This window comes from Symsagittifera roscoffensis, chromosome 2, assembly GCF_963678635.1.
Source record: "Symsagittifera roscoffensis chromosome 2, txSymRosc1.1, whole genome shotgun sequence".
Classification (NCBI taxonomy): domain Eukaryota; kingdom Metazoa; phylum Xenacoelomorpha; order Acoela; family Convolutidae; genus Symsagittifera; species Symsagittifera roscoffensis.
Window position 1 is genome coordinate 30290636 of NC_087063.1, and position 17423 is coordinate 30308058.

A 17423-nucleotide genomic window follows, 5' to 3' on the forward strand; every position below is an offset into this window, starting at 1 on the left:
AGTTTCGCAGAAACCACAACTTTAAAAAATCAAAATTTTGTTTGAAATGTTGTTCTATTTGTTTGAAATGTTGTTCTAGTTTTGTCATGAAAACTTCGAAAATCTCAATAGAATTTATATTTCAAAATTTTCATGACAAAATTTTTCAAAGTTTTGCGCAATCCGGGGGAAAGCATACAAAATATGGTCCCCTTGAACAACACAAAATTAGGTTAGTGAGCCGATAAAATATAAACCATGAAAAATTTTTCAAAAAAAGCTCGAAGTCAGTTTGTAGAATTACAAATTGCAGGAGTAGAAAAAATATAAGAAGCAACTACAACGAAAACTGAATACAGCGAAAAATTCTAAGAAGTGGCAGCTAAGTCAACAAACATAAGCAGACAAAAAAAAGACCACAATTTGATAAGGTATACTTCCCGTTTAAAAAGGCAGGTCTTGGTCAGATTTGAATCAAGGACCTTTGCCGTCCCAGGCGTATTCGTTGCTTCCAGACTAAGTTTGCCGGAAACGCTTGGAAATTTGAACTCATTATAAAACAAGATACCAAGTGATTCTGTTAAACAAGTTGTTAACCCCAAAAAAGTATATATTACGAATTGATAAACGCTTGCTAATTGCAAGCGTCATAAGTCTACAATGAAATGGGGTTGTTTCAATGAATTTCGTAAAATTTTGTCTGAAAATCAGAAAAATTAAGTTCAATTTTTCTCGATACTGACAATTATTTACAGAATCCCAGTCACCACCAGTAGAGATTTATTGATATCCCATTCCACTATCTGCGAGATTTCGTTGACATAGTTAAATTGCTCTGGAAAAAAACCATTCATCAAAACACCTCCCTACTCGATGAAGTGGTCGGAACAATTCCTAATCAACATCAATTATCGACTTCTACAATTTTCTTCACGTGTTTTCTAAGCTTCATTTTATTCAAAACCTGCTATTTTCTAGTCAAACATTACCACTGGCACATTCTTTCACACATGCTGAACAAATATAGCAGGCAGCCGTAAATCCCTTAAAAAACGGATAGAAACTCATGTCGCATAAAAAATAAAGCAGAAAAAACAACTCCGATCGATAGTGGAAAAATCAATTAACGGAGAAAAACTGAAACCTCTTTTGCAGCACTTTGTTCACTAATTACCACTGCTTTGGTTAAATTCAATAAAACTGAGGAACAAAAATTTAATTAGTGAAACCTAGGAAAGCCGAACAGCTAAAAATGATTTTAAAAATCTAAAATTTATCCAACATAAGGATACCAAGTATATATAATTTCGAAAGGTCTATCAATTAAGTTAACTATAAAACTACAAAAAACTCTAATAAATCACACGCCAAAACCAACTCAAGTATTTTTTTATTGAAACGGCATCACAATGGGCCAATAACTTATTGGTCGTGGCAATATGAACAAAGTCAATCAGCTCACAATGACGAAACAACGTCTAACCAATATATCCCCCAAAAGTTTTGTCTTGCCAAGTTTTCGAACACATTGAATCAAAAAGGACGGAAACTTTGAGGAATAAAAGTTACAAAAAAATAAATCAGCAATTGGCGCAAAAAGAATCAAATATAAGTAGACATAGAGATGAGTAACATGAATTCAGCTTATAAGATGAAACATTATCCATAGCAGGGGCGGATCTAGGATTTTCTCGAGGGGGGCGGATTTTCAAAAAAAAATTTTTTAGGTCGACCAAATTGATTTTCCGAGCTCTCCCAAAGCACTACAAAGACCCTGTTTTGGCCAAAATTTCTGCGCCGCAGGCAAAATTTTGAAAAAAATTTTGAAACAATCACTTGGCGTTTTTAGGCAATTTTTGGAAAATTTTGACCAAAAAATTGCGTTTTTTTGGCGCGCGCTGTTCCCCCCTCAAAATTAGGATATATTGGCACCAAAGATGCCTTTAGAAAAATTGTATGGCCCGTCACCAAAAATAGATATCCCAAAAAAGTACAAAGGGGGAACCTTTGGGTCGGCAGGGGGTCGGATCCCTGGGATCCCCCCCCCCCCCCCCCCCCCCAATCCGCCCCTGATCCATAGAATGATTACAACAGACATAATTAAAATTAACTTAATAGCTAAGACTTAATGAAGATATTTTGTATCAAATGCTAAGAATGGATAGGCATAAATTTAACATCAGCAGACAAGATCGACGTAAGTAAAGATAAAGCTATTTTTGTGGGTGAGAGAATTAGATGATAGAAAAGTTATCAGGAGAAAGGGAAAGAAAATCGAATTACTTACTAACTTATCGCTATGCTACTTCAAGTTGCTTTTTTGCTGCTAATTCGTCGCATTAGTCAACATAAACATAAACAAAAGATAAACTACTTCAAAAAACTGATAATCAAGATTGCAAACCGTCATCTTTTTGGAATATTTGACAGAAACGTTCTGCTGTTTTCATGAAATAACATTAAAGATGACTAATTTACTAAAACCTACAGTTTAACAATTAAATGAGGCATATACATCTAATTCACTTCACTTAGCCATATATTTTGTAGCCACTGTTGAGGGCGTTGTTGGACGCTGGCATAGCAAGGTTAGATGCAGTTTTGAAAGCTATTGAGTTTTAGGGAATTCGTCAAGGCGATTTTTAGACAATGAGCCCCCAGGGTATGAGTCCAACTACGTCGAGTTGACTCATTCGTGTCAGAAAAGGTTCTCGTCAAACACGAAGTCGTCGATACTCGTGAGGGATGTCATGTCCATGTTAGGCAAATTACTGTACTCCACTGAAACAAGTTAGCAAACATAAATTTGAAGTCAAAGTCAATTATCGACAAAACCGGTGACATCGAGAAGAAAAACCGCACTGCTTACTGTTCATTTGCGATGATGGTCCGAAAGGATTGGCTTGCGCACTCTGCATATCCCCAAATCCTCCTCCCCCGAACCCATGTGACGGGTTCATTCCACTTGAAGTTTGTTGCTGATGGTTACCGGATGATCCAGGATTCCCGGACACTTCCATCGGGGCGAAGTCAGACGATTGGTGGGGCATGGGACTGTTGCCGCCACTATGCGATGGTGTCATGCCTGACATATGCTGGTGCATCATCTGCTGCTGATTACTCGCATGACCATGAGCGATTTGCTGGTGAGATTGTAAATTTGGTTGCAGGTTTTGGTGAGATCCCATTGCGAAGTTGGAAACTGGTTGGTTGCCAGATGCTCCAGCGATTCCCATGTTGGGCCCTGGTCCGCTACCACTGGCCGTGCTGTAGGGTGGCTGGCCTGGGTTATTCTGTGCTGTTAATCGTTGGAATAGTAGATTGGAGGCTTCGGCTAAGGCAAAAGAAGCAGATCAAAGCTTGAATATCGGAATTGTGTTTTAACCATATATTCAAATATATTTTCCAAATGATGTTTGGATTCTACTTTCTTAGTGAGTTTTTTCGTGAAATAGAGTAGCGGATTCAGGGGAGGGGGCTGACGCCACCCCTCCTTTCCCACAAGGATTCGACCCCCTGCCGACCCAAAGGGTCCCACATTTGTACTATTTTGAGATATCCATTTTTGGCTGACTGACCTTAAATCTTTTCTAAAGGCGCCTTCGGTGCCAATCTATACTAATTTTAAGAGGGTAGCGCGCGTCGAAAAACCGCGACTTTACAGTCGAAATTTTCCAAAAAGTGCCTAAAAACGCCTTTTTTGGGAGAGCTCAGATTTTGGAGAGCTCAGAAAATCATCTTGGTTTTTTTGAAAATGCCCCTCCCCCTCAAGAAATTCTTAGATCCGCGCCTGGTGAAATATACTATGCTCAAGATGGCATTTTTATTCAAACTTGTTGACTTATACATACATCTTCGTTCAAGTTTGTACAATTTATTATACAAAAAACACTATTGAAATTCGTAAAGAAAGACTAGGCTTCAATTGGGACTCACAAATGTGTTGATCGCTGGAATCCATGTGTCCACCGAGGGGCTGCAGATTACTCGTATGTTTGATCATCTCCACTCCGTCTGGGTCTAGAGCCAGCTCGGCCAGGAGGGAACATGTCACGCGCAACACAGAGCGCGAATTGGAAGCCAACATCTAAATCACAAGAAAACATTTAGCTGTGTTTTAGAAATATCAATTCAACATCAATTTTCTGAAAAAAGAAAAATTCAACTTTACGGATATTGTCTACGAAGGTATGTAATTTTTTTAAATCTCAACATGGACGTCGCAGAAGTTCATACAGCGTCCATACAAGAAAAAATTAAGTGATCTCAGCTCTTATTCATTGACCTTATTACTTGGTGATTTCATATCAATACCTGTACGAATATGTTGATAGCGTTAGGTGTGCTCTTGATCTGTTGTCTGTAGGCAGCCTGGTTTGGCTGTCCTTTCGATGCCATCAGATGCAGTGCCCCTATCGCCCCCTCAACTATGTCTTCCATCTTCACACCGTCCAGTCTGTACTCCTGGCCGGCAGCCGCCCTCCTCTGCCAATCAGTCTGGGCACATTTGATCACATTCACCAAACGCGCCACAGCTCCTAACAAAAAAAATCTCAAACATTGCAACTGAATCCACATAAAAAAGCGTGAAAAATAAATGACGCTGAACACTTTATGATTAACTTAAGACTCGAAAATCTGTATAAAATGTTAATTACAGATTGTTGTAGTGTTTTCACTCACATACTCTTATTGCCTAATCAAATGCAAACCTTATTATACTCCTCGATTTCATTCGGAGCACCAGATAAGATACTAACCGTGCTGAACAAGATCCGGCAAGTTATCCGGCGCAGTGCACATATTACGCAGCAGTCCCACAGCCGCCTTCAGAACTGGCCACTTGCTTCCTCCCGAGGAGGACCCACTGGCTCCGGATGCAGTCGAAGCGGCCGAGCTGCTGGAACTACCTCCTCCTCCGGCCGCCATGTGCTGGTCCATGAGACGCATCACACAGTGTAGACCGAAACCAGTCCTGATAATGTTTTGCGCTTCGCCTTGTAGCGGGTGACGTGAAGTAGCGTGACGCAGCGCACAGAGCTAAAAGAAAAAATGAAAACTATTTGTACAGCAGCGAAAGGACTTCCATAAGAGCTGTTCACGGCTTTCCGGAGAGACTGAATGTCCCGAAATGAAACAATACACTTAACTTGCCCTATAATTTCTAATTTGATCAAGTTACAAATCATCCAAACATGCATTGCTGATATTTCGAACAAGCACATTGAATTCAGTCGTGGCTTTACATATAACGAAGAAGTTTAGGTTTTGAAGCTAACATCCAAATTAGGTATGTTCTTATCGAGTATTCATTTACTTCCGATTGTCTACTGTCACCTTCAAAGGTCTGAACGATATAACAAATATGGCGAACTAACAGCAAAATGAAGAACTTAAGCATACAAAAATTGCAAGAAATTCATGCCAAAGTTAACATCATAAAGGTAACATCGAAAGATAAAGTGAAGCTGCTCACCGCTGGTTCAATGAGATCCTCGACCTGTTGTGACTTGTCGATTGCAAACAGTAATGCCTGGATACCTTGCAACTGGACAAATGCGTTCTTATTGTTCACATTATTACACAGCAAATTCGACAAAATGCATACTGCGCAACTGGACATGACCGCGTCGTTACATTTCACGTATGGAATCAGCTTCTCCAGAAGATCACGCATGTTGTCGCTCTGAGTTGTAACATCTGAAATGTTTCGTAAAGTCCACAGACAGTTTTGAACAAGTCTTGGACTGCTTGGAGCTCCTGGTTTGTTCAGATGGAAAGCGAGTGACCTCACACCTCCGGCTGCGACTATCGCTTGCTTGTTTTTCGGACACACTGAGAGGACTTTGAGCACCCTACTTATAGTCCACAGAAGCTTCTCGTACTCGTATGAAGTTAGGGCTTTAACCAAGGTGGCTGGTCCGTCTGCATTCAGAATTTCCTCCTTGTTCGATTGGTTTCCGAAACCCAGAGACTGTAAAGACATTATTTTACCTTTGTTAGATCAACTGTGTAATAACTTAAGCAACCCAATGATTCGTTTTAACACAAAAACATCGCTCGCATGCAGTTTGAAAAAGACCATGAACGCAACGAAACAAATAGTGCCTTGTTTTTTTTTAAAAGAATTTCAAAGGAATAACTATATGGCCTTATATATTTTTGACTTTCAAGAAAAATTTGTGTTTGACACTTTTTTGATAAAAAAAATTAACCCACTTTGCGAAAACAGGATCAATAGATCACTTTCGAAACTAGAAGTCGATCACGTTTTTCGTGACATTCAACTTTGGCTATTCGATATTGGAGTTTGCCGTCCTTGAACAAAGGCAATGACCTGAACGACCTATATAAGAAAAATCACTCTTAATAATACATGTGAACTAATTTTAATTAATCTGATCATGTTTTTAAGTCCATTTACCTGAAGCTATAACATCCAATAAAACTTTGCTGTTGAAGGGTAAGTCCTTAGCTTTAGAAAAAATTATCAGCTTCGTAGATTGTTCACTACGACTTACCCGTAGACAATCGACGGTAATTGCAAGGAACTTCACATTGGAGTGTTTCTTCAAAAGGTTCACGAGAATCGGGATTCCACTGGCCATGGCGACTGCTGACTTGGCTCCCTCCTGGTTCAGGAGCAGGTTGTGCAGTGTCGTGATTGCGTAGAACAGGATTGCCTCTCTAGGTGACTGCAGGAGGTTAATCAAAGCCTGGATTCCGCCACATTTGAAGATCGACAACAGACCTGAAAGAAATCGTTTTAGGGCAATGTTGACAGTTGAAAAAAAAAATCGAAACTTCTTACCTCTCCGATAAACCAGTTAAGAGCGTAAAAGCTTCTAAAATAGCTTCAAAGGGTCGCAATACTAACCATTACGAAACACTTGACTGATTGTAGCATGAGCGCTATGTTCTAAAACGGAGCATGATGACTCACCTGGTTTCATTTGTGACAAGTCGTGCAAGGTACCCGCAGCACATCTTACAATCTCCTCGCTATCGCTATTCAGTGCGTTCACTAAATTCTGGATCATCTGGGAAGACTGAATGATTGCAGATCTATTCTGTGGGTTTTTAGCCATTGCCTGGGCGGTTTCAGCCGCTTGTAATTGCACAACAGCATCGGTGTCGACTAACATCTGGGCAATTTGACTGATCGCGTCTTTCAGAGTCTGACGCGGCATTTGTTGTTGACCTTGCGGTCCCATTTGTTGCTGCTGCCCCGAAGGTCCTTGTTGTACTACCATATTCGGAGGAACTTGTTGTGGGTTGTTCGGATCAAAAGTCTGAGGCGATGGATAACTCGGAGTCTCGCAAGGAATGGAGTTGGGACCGTTCTCGTAATACATTCCTACACTTCGAGGCCCATTAAAATTTTCATACTGCTCCGGGGTGTAACATGCCTGAGGATATCCAGGAGCACTGCCACTCCAAGAAGCATGCGAGCTATAGACCGAATCCGCATCGTCATCTAGTAACTCATTTCCGGTTCCATTGCTACATAAGGACGGTGGAGCAGTAGAGTGACCGCTGTTCAAACCTGAGTCCAGCATGTAGTTCTGGTGCTGCCATGCGGCTATACTTTGGCTTTTGTTCATCACCGGCTGCTGCTGCTGTTGATGCATGGATCCCGGTGGTGCGTTGGGATGGTGCATCATAGCTTGATGTTGGGCGTTCATATCCATGTAACCAGGATGAGGACCTTGTTGGTTAGGGGGTCCCTGCTGCATCATGTGGGGTGGTCCCCCGGGTTGATTTCCCTGTCCATAAGCTTGCATCTGGGGCTGGTGTTGTTGCTGCTGATAAAATATCGGCGATTGATGTCTTGCCTTCTGTTGCTTATTTAAATTCTCAATTTCTTGTGTGTTCTGTGCAAGCTGCATTCTAAGCTGCGGCAGCTGCTGCTGGTTTGCAGGATCATTCATTACTGCTTTGATTCGTTCTTGACGCTCATGAAGCATTTGCATCATCTGTTCGTAGTTTCCTTGCGGAGGCATTGGACCGAAGTTACTGACTTGTTGCGGGGCAGGTGCCTGCTGCATGTGAGCATGTTGATGCGGTACTCGTGATGCCACGGGGTGACCCGGAGGTCCACCTGGCGGACACATTTGGGCTCCCGGTGAGTCATAATGTTGATCCATGGGAACTTGTTGCTGCGGGACCATCTGAGAAACCATCTGGGGAGGGGGTCCAGCAGGACCTGATCCACTCTAAACAAAATTCAGAATTCAATTTAAAACTGATAAATTCTCTTGCAAGAAAATCTGACTTCTCAATCGTCTTTAAAGATCAAAAAAAATTGCAACTGAAACTTGACTTAAGGGCAATTGAATTCTGACGCCGATTTCCTACGCCTAGGCGACATTTAAAAGTAATTTCTTGCAAAATACCAACCGATATGTACGTAATCATCTGTCTTCGCTAGTCAGTATCACGAATTAATCAATTTATTGCATAAGAAGATAACGTTTCTTTTCGAAGTATTAAATAAGAGCTATGAGGGTAGACTATATATGTACAATTATGTTCAGGTTAAACTAAAAATGCAATTTTATTTCGCAATGCGCGTTGTATAAGAATGGTAGTGTAATATTAATTGAGATAGAGATAGACGAAGTGGTAATAGCAGTAGGATAACGCTAATCTGCTATTCGCAATCCGGCGACCAGGGGGAGGTCCAATATTAATTTGCTACAGTTTGGATTGATAAGTTTATCTTAGTCGGGATTAAGTGGGGATGGGAGCGGAAGTCACGCCAAGCAGGATATCCGAGCACCGCCTTATAGCCAAGTCGCCCCACGTCCCTCCTCCAATTACACGCACAAAACACACTAATAAGCAGTCCGAGATGCTACAAGGGGGTCTAATCGCCACACTGTTAGCGGTCGATAAAACCTCTGCTTGAGAAAAATATCTCTATTTATAAAACTAGTAAACTAATAAATACTTGAGAAATGGAATAACAAGCTTGTCAAGTTCAAATGGAGTTAAACTAAAGAGCTCGAATTTGCGTGGATGTCAAAAATGGGTTTCAAATCCAATTATAGGTTCGGTTCGATCAGTAAATCATTGGTTATTGTGATTAACTCATGCACGCCTGAACCAATTTTGTTGACATTTATTATGGTTTTAATGCTAAACAAATTATGTCAATTTAATTTAGCCGAAATCGAGTCCTTGTTTTGAGTTCAAATTTGAGTTCAAGACCTGAAAATATTCTGACCAAACAGACTAGTTTTGACAACGAATCCAACTTCATAATACGTTGATTCAAAAATATAGCAGAAAAGAAAATCCCAACAAAATCACAACTAGACAATCAGCACAAATTTAGAATTAGGAATGATTAACAACCTAGACAGGAAACAATCTAGAACCAATTTTCACTCATTTGTTGACATATCACAATCTTCGACTGGTCTCATACGTACTGGATTAACAACACTACTGCAATAATATTTTCCTTTCCTGGCGATTACTTCTCAGACCACAAACACCCGTATTCATAAACTATTTCAGTTCCCCGGGTTGAGGAAATAAACAAGACTTAATTCCTAACCAATGGACAAGTCTCAGAATCGCTGATCCCATCAACATTTGTTTCTCGATACAAGAGCCCATGTTCGAACAAAAAAGAAAGAATTATTACCATGAACAGCATTCAAAATAGCATTTGTTTCTGGTATTACAAGCCTAGGATATTGGGTCCACGTAAATAACCTTCCTCCCCCTTCCAATAGACCAAAAGAACTAACAATCTCCACCCCAAAACTCGAACTTTAGAATAATACAAATTTGTTTAAAATGCTCAAGTAGTCGACAGAAAAGTTAGCCGATTAATTTCATTTGGGAGAAAAAATTTGCAACAAAAGTAGCCGTTTGCTGTGCAAGTTATTTGTAACAAGAGGAGCTGTTTGCTGTGCAAGTAGCTCACAATGGTCCGACCACAGTTATTCAAAAAATTGAAACAAATATAATTATGTTTTTATTTCAAGTTTGGGCACTTTTTTGAGCGTGATGTGGAGATAATAAAAAGAAAACTTAGAACATTCGCATTTACTTTAAGTGACAACATTTATCTTTCATACATAAATAACAAAACTAAACAAATGTCTTATTATTTTTTTAATTTTCAACACAATGTATTGAAATTTTCAACTTTTTAAGTACCACTGAAGCGCTACAGGAAGCTTCAATAATTAATTTTATTCTATTTATGCCATCTATTCCAAAAAAAACTTCTAACTGGTTTTTCTAAGCAGTGATCATTTTTTAAGGTCTATCAAATCACGACCGATGGGCATTAAGTATGATGTATCGCTCACCCCATTCTGCTGGTTATGTGTGATATCTAATTTTGAGTGAAAAAAAAACTTAAAACACAACCGAAGACAAAGTTCCTCCCGAAGACAAAGACACTTCAGTGGCGGATCAAAAAAACTGAGTGACCAGTTATTTATAAAAACCAGTTATTTACCCCATTTTATAAAAAATCTTGCTATTTCAAGGCATGCATACAAAACGCATGCGAAAAATTTGAACTCCGCTGACAAATTTTTTCCACAAAAACCATTCGCAAGCAACAATTTTGTAGGTCAATATTGTTCTCAACTCCGAGGAAAAATCGAATACCATTATAACGATACACACGACATTCAGATCTTACAATATCAAGCGCAGTAAAAAACACAGTGAATGCTACGATTGGTACCGCGACAACTCGCAGAAACTAAAAGACAACCCATAGAACAGGCAGTAACACGCAAGACTTGACTAACGCTACCATAAGCGAAGTTTGTACTTCAAAAAAAAAATGCGTAACTTGCAAGTAACAAACACTTGCTCTGCTGACCTTGGCTCAAATGTGCGCGAATCAGTGTTTGCCGCTGATCAAAGTCATTGTTGATCAGTGAGGAACTTTGTATTCGGGTCTGTTTTTTTAAATGTTTTCCACGCAAAACCAGGTACCACAAAAATTAGGGAATAGATTGACTGACATATCACATTAAAACCCTTTCAGCCGTGACACGAACGACAAAAACTTTCAAAAAATTATCCCAGTGTCGAGAAAAACCGGGTTGAAAATTTAAATTTTAGTCATAAATTCGAGTGAGACGAGATGTTGACTTAAAAGCCGCAATCATTTTTGGCAAAAATATGACGCTGACAATAAATATCGAGGCAACAAGAAAGTCGAGGCAACAAAACTTATAGTACAAATGGACTTAATTGTAAGCGGAATACTTGTACTAATTAAATGCCATTTTGCAGGAAAAATTCTACTTATGCTACTTTCATTTAAGTTTTTGAGCATCCGGAATTATTTGGGATCAGACAGTTGATAATTTTCCATGCTATCGATTTGAGCTGAAGAAAATTTTCGTTAATCCGAGAAAACTACGCAAAAAGTTTTTGTGGCACTGTTCTGCAGTTCTGAGAAAAGAAATGATTCATTACAACAGTGTCGCGAACAAGTTTAACAGAGATGTATAGCGGAGCTTCGCACCACTTGATATACAACACACAAACAAAAACATACGAAGGCAGTGAAAAATGAAAAATTTTGAAAAAAATAGGTCTACCAAAAAATAAATTTTCGTAGGTCTCGATATAAGTTGATTCTAGACAAACAAGCCAGATATTTGAATACTGAATTAGCAACGGAACAAAATTTATGAAGAGTAAACAAAACTGACAAAGTCGGAAAAAATATTTTTCACAAATCTGTATAGTTTAAAGTAACTCCTGAAAATATAATCAACAACACTTGCAACTACAAAAAAGTGATCAAACACAAGAAAAATTCTTGATATGGCAACTAAGCCGACACAGGTTCGGCCGGAAGAAAAATTGATTTTATAAAAAAAAATAAAAAATTTGAAATCCCCCTGAAACTAAAATGAAGAACATGAACAACACTACAATGGCTCGGCCGAGACTATACCCTAGGCCTTAGGGTGCTACGGCAACGGCGTTACCTCGAGGCCAAGTGGGAAGAAACTTGGAAGATATATAACTTAAGTTGCTAACGAGAAAAAAGTAGTTCCCGATTACGAGATACTTGCTCTCGCAAGTGTAATTATTGTTCTTAAACTGCGTCAAAGTGGCTTTCAAGACTGTTTCTATTGGCACAATAATTTGATGTCTTTTGTCAAAAATGAAACGTTTCGTTGATGCTTAACCCGTACCAAACTAATAATCTTTCCCTGAAGCAATTCCGGGAGATATAAGAATGGCTTTAACATATAAGAGCAAGCCCATCTCCATTAATCCATCGACCCACAAAATTGTTTTTTACTGAGCAAGCAGCAAGATATTCAAGCAATGAAAATTGTAAAACGAGTTAATCCATACTGTAAATCAGTTTGCACATTTTTAAGTTTATCGAGGCAAGCTATTCAATCACGCTGGCAAGTAACTTTGAACTATTTCAAGACATTTCAACTTGCACCAATTTTCAAATCGTTTGCGTGCGCAAACCATTCAGCTGATCTAAGTTCTCAACATTTTATGTTACTTCATACCTTAGATCGATTCGCAAAAAAAAATATTTCAGTGCAAGCCATACAAGCGATGAAAATCTTCAAATAATTTTAGTTACTTCATAGTGAATCGATTCGTATAAATACTTGCGATAAAACTTGAAAATTTAAAGCGAGCGACGAAACTTGGAAATTCAAACACCATACCGTGAATCGATTCAAAAATATTTGACAATTTTTTTCCGCGAGCAATTACAAGATGATTTACAAAAAGTTTGAAAAACTCATTGCGTGATTCGGTTTGCAAGTTTTTCTGGTTATACTACTTAAGTGCTGAGCCTTTAAATTATGTCAGGTCTTTTCTCAATATTTCAAGTTCAAGTTACATCAATACCGAAGCAGTTCATGAAAAGTTTACGTCTTTCCATGCAACCTACTAAGCGTTGAAACCTTGAAATATTTCAGTATTTCGAGTTAGTTTATCGAGGGAATCGGCTGAAGAAAAGAAATTTATAAATATTTCGAGTTCCATAGAGCGAATCGGTTTGCGAAAAACTTTAGTTGTATAAGCAAACCAATCAAACGAATACACTTCGAAAATCTTAGTGTTATTTCAATGAGCGAATTCGTTCGAAACAATTTCCCTAATTAAAATTAACTTGCAATCTTCGGTAACGATAATTTCGTTGAGCGAATCAGTTTGGGAAAAAACTTCGATGCAAGCTGTTCAAGCGATGCAACTTTTAAAAATTTTAAGTCATTTCATGAGGCGAATCGAATCGCGATATAACTGAAATTTTTTGAATGATGAAACTCCGAATTACGTTAAAATTTTTCAAAGAACGAATCGGTTCGCAAAAAGATTAAATTTTGTTAAGTAATCTATTAAAGCAAAAAAACTTTAAAACATTTCAAGTTGTTTCATGAAGTAAATCAGTCGGCTAAATCTTTAATTTCTCTAGGCAAGCTATTCAAGCGATGAAACTTTGAAGTATGTAAAGATATTTCACACAGAGGCGAAGCTGAGCTTCGCATCACTTGCGATACAAACACAGACAAAAAAATTTAAAACGAGAAGGTCGAAAAAACGAGATCTTTTAAAATAAATAAGGCTAGTTTTGAAACAAAAACATGACGAGACAATAGAATGTGTATTAATCATCAGAAGATAATGTGCCCAGCGGTAACAGCCAAAAATACCTTGTCAGAAACCCCCTAAGCCGAAAAAAAACGACATGACTTCAGACTTCTGAAAAGGTAATAAGTCCATCTCACCCTCAAAACAGTTTGTTTGCTCGTCAAAAGAAACAAAATGAGGACACTAAGCCTATATAATATACGCCGAAACCTATTAAGCCCAAAAAAGAAAAAAGCCGAAAAAAACATTTAGACTAAGAAGATTTTAAGTCCCCCTCAACTTCAAAACACAGACAAGCACACACGAAACCTTCTCTGCTTGTCGAAAGACTCAATATGAGGCCCATATACCAATACAATATACGCCGCAACCTATCAAGCCGAAAAAAAAAGAGAACAAATCAAAAAAGCCGAAAAAAATTGGTATGGAAAACTTGAACTCAATTTCTACTAATAAATTTAGCATTTTGCGCGATCCAGAGGCCAGCCTAAAAAATATGTTTCCGTTGAAACGACTCGAAATTAAGTCACTACGCCGATAAAAAATGGACCGACATCATTTGGGCAGAATAAAGTTTTTAAACGAAAAAATATATTTATATACGACGTCAAGGTTAAATATTTTACAATAAAACAGTAGAGGTAAATCAGAGCACTAAAAAAGCAACTATAAAGAAAACAAAATTTCTTAAAAAAATAATCTACAATATGACAACTACGCCGACAAAACAAACAGACAATAATAAGCCATCAAATTTTTTTTTGAAACGGACTATTTCTAGTTTGATTAAAAAAACAAGTCCGGTCAGTTTCGAACCCAGGCGTAATAGTTACCTCAAGACTAAGTTAAGTGTACGGAGACGCTTAAAAATTTGAATTCAATACGAACCAAGATACCAATTGATTCAAGTGATTCTGTTAAACAAGTTGTTAACCGAAAAAAAAGTATATTTTCCAGTTTGATAACGCTTGTTAATCGCAAGCCTAATAAAGCAAATCTCGCAAAAGTTCTAAATTTTTCTAAGCACGGTGTTCAAGCAAAGAAACTTCAAAAAAAATTCAAGGTTTTTCATAGAGAGAATCGGCTCTCGAAATGAAATTTTGCCAAGCAAGCTACTCAAGCAGTGAAAAATTTATATATCTCGCAGTTGTTTTCATAGCTTGGATTGTTCAACAAAAAAGTTAAAGTTTTTCAAGAAAACTAAGAAGTTTAGAATTTTATCTTGTTATTACATAGAACAAATGGGTTTGCAAAACACTTAGATTTTTCTGAGCAAGGCGTTCAAGCAAAGAAAAAAATTCTGTTTTTTTAAAGAAACAAACTGACTCATTAAACGTAGAAAAAATTCTAAGCAACCTATTACAGCGATGCAATTTTGAAATAATTGGAAGTTAATTTCATACCTTGGATTGCTTCGCAAAGAAGTGAAAAAATTCAAAAAAAAAACAATTGAAAAGATGAAATTTTCAAAAACTTCAAGTTATTTCAGAACGAATCGGTTTGCAAACAATTCAAAATTTTCTACGCAAGCTATCAAAAAAATGAAGCTTCAAAATTTTTCAAGTTTTTCAGGAAGGGAAACGGTCAGAAGCTTAAGTTTTATTTTGAAGTCATTCAACTGATGAAATTTTGAAATATTTCAAGTTACTTCACAAAATGAATCGGTTTGCAAAAAGTTTATCTAAGCAAGCTATCAAAGCAATGAAGTTTCGAATTACTTAAAACTATTTCATAAATTACTTTCAGTTTTCTTAAATCATGTTTCATAAATCACTAAGTCAGTTTGGATAGTTGGTGTTGCATCGCAAGCAAGTAAAATTATTCAAGAAAGCTATTGAAGTGATGAAACATGGAAAAATTCAAATTAATTCATAGAACGAATCGGTTTTCAGAAGGTTCAATTGTTTCGAAATTTTTCAAATGAAGCTACGAAAATTTTCATAGAGTGAATCGGTTTTAGTATTTCAGTTATTTCAAATTGAAAACTTGTCCGCGAAAAGCAGAAGTTTCTCTAAGCATGCTATTAAACAAATGAACCTTTTGAGAAATTACGATGTTGTTTTCATAGCTTGGATTGCATAGCGAAAAAGTTTGATTATTCAAGCGAGCTATTGAAGCGATGAAACATTGAATTATAGAACATTCTTGGCCTTCTCTTAAACGTTAAGCCTAAAAAGTTTTTTAAACGTTGCATTCGACAAAGCTAAAACATTGCGTGCAATTAAACATTGCGTCCATAGCGCATTGGGTCTATAGCGCACTTTCATTTAATATATAAGAAGATAGGATAAGATTTTTTTGCCAATCAGAATTAAATAATTAACTCTCAGCGTTCAGCGATTTTAATCCAAATGAAATATTTGGGAGGAAGTTCCTAACTTGGTCTTTCGGGGGAACAAAATTAAATTGATTCCCGAATCCTCAAAAGATCTTCAAAAGAACAGTTTTTTCTTTACACGAATTCGCATTGCAATATAAACACTTAAAAGAAGAGCAACCCATTGTAAAGAACAGAAAAATCTTTTATTTGAAATTTTGACTTACTTGGCATTGCATCGTGTTGCAGGAGTTTCGTATCGTTTGTTGCTTGATAGCAATTGGCAGTTTTGATTCTTCTAGGTTAGACAGTTGATGCCATCTTATCTCTGAGTAAAAAATGAAGACTGACTTCTAATTGACACCAATAGAACTAATAATTTCACTTTGAGGTAAAGTAGGTTTGATTGGATAGAAAATGTTGACCGATCTTGCTATTCGATTTGAAGCTCTTAAGGTTCAAATAAAATCTGAAAAGCAAATAAATGTTAAATTTGAGTAGAGAAAAGATAGATATAATTTACAAGCTAAACAAGCACAAGTGAAGCGTGTTCTTGGCCAGCGCTTCTGTTCTTTTTATGGTATGTTACGTTATGTTTGAATTAGTGTGGAGCACGTCATACTGAGCAATCAATTCAAACACTTGCTAGATTGGTACTACTACTACACACGGTTACTGGCATTCACTGCGGTTGTGCACGTAACCACCACCACGATATGAAACTGAAGTAGACCATTCTACTTTCGATCTGAAGATTGGACCAAAACCGGTTGAAACGCAACCAAACTCAAATCTTCACTACATTAACGGTCTGAACAATAACACTGCAAGAAAACCCAAAATATAGGTACTATTGTTAAGCAGCAGATTCAAAATTCTATAAACTTAAGCTGGTAGGTTTCAGAATGGGTATCATGAATTTGCACCGTTTGTTTTCAGAGAATTAATATAGAATATGTACAACGGGAATAGTTAGCACGTAGAACGAAAACACCCGCCAGACCATTTCTTGGAGCGCTTTATTTAGAGAATCTGATTTAAAATTTCCAGTCAGGCGAAAACACGTCTCAGTCAATTCCCAACAACTGCGACTAAGATCTTGCAATGTAGCTAAAAGGCGATTGTAGCGATAGAAAATTGATGTTCTGAGAACTGATAGAAGGCGTGGAGTAAAGCTTCGGGTGTTTTTTTTTTCAAAAAAAAAATCAGTTTCTATAATGAAACTTCTAAAAAAATTTTGAGCTATGTTTGATATTAAACACGTTGCAGTCGTGATTCCTTCGATATATATATATTTTTTAAAATTGAAAAACCGCTGAGGAGTCGAGAAAAACGGCATTGAGACTTAATGAAATGTTGATGTTGAGTCGCTCTTCATTTTGACGAAGAACAAATTAATTTTGAGTTATAAATTGTTAGTTGTTTTTATGCATTAATGACTAGTTATCAAAGCTTCTGCCAGGGCCTGACCGCAGCAAAAAAAAAGATTTATTAAATGACC

The 17423-nt window shown here is 37.5% G+C and overlaps 1 protein-coding gene across 1 annotated transcript; it reads right to left on the reverse strand.

The window, feature by feature from the left end:
* Nucleotides 1–2036: 2036 nt before the first annotated feature.
* On the reverse strand, nt 2037–16509 carry LOC134839215 (junction plakoglobin-like). The gene is made up of 9 exons (XM_063854692.1): nt 16150–16509; nt 6923–8195; nt 6501–6730; nt 5456–5953; nt 4740–5019; nt 4294–4517; nt 3916–4066; nt 2849–3313; nt 2037–2760 (listed from the first exon to the last, which is right to left on the reverse strand). The coding sequence occupies exons 1-9, from the start codon at nt 16159–16161 to the stop codon at nt 2678–2680; spliced, it is 3216 nt and encodes a 1071-aa protein (XP_063710762.1). The 5' UTR covers nt 16162–16509; the 3' UTR covers nt 2037–2677.
* Nucleotides 16510–17423: the final 914 nt, after the last annotated feature.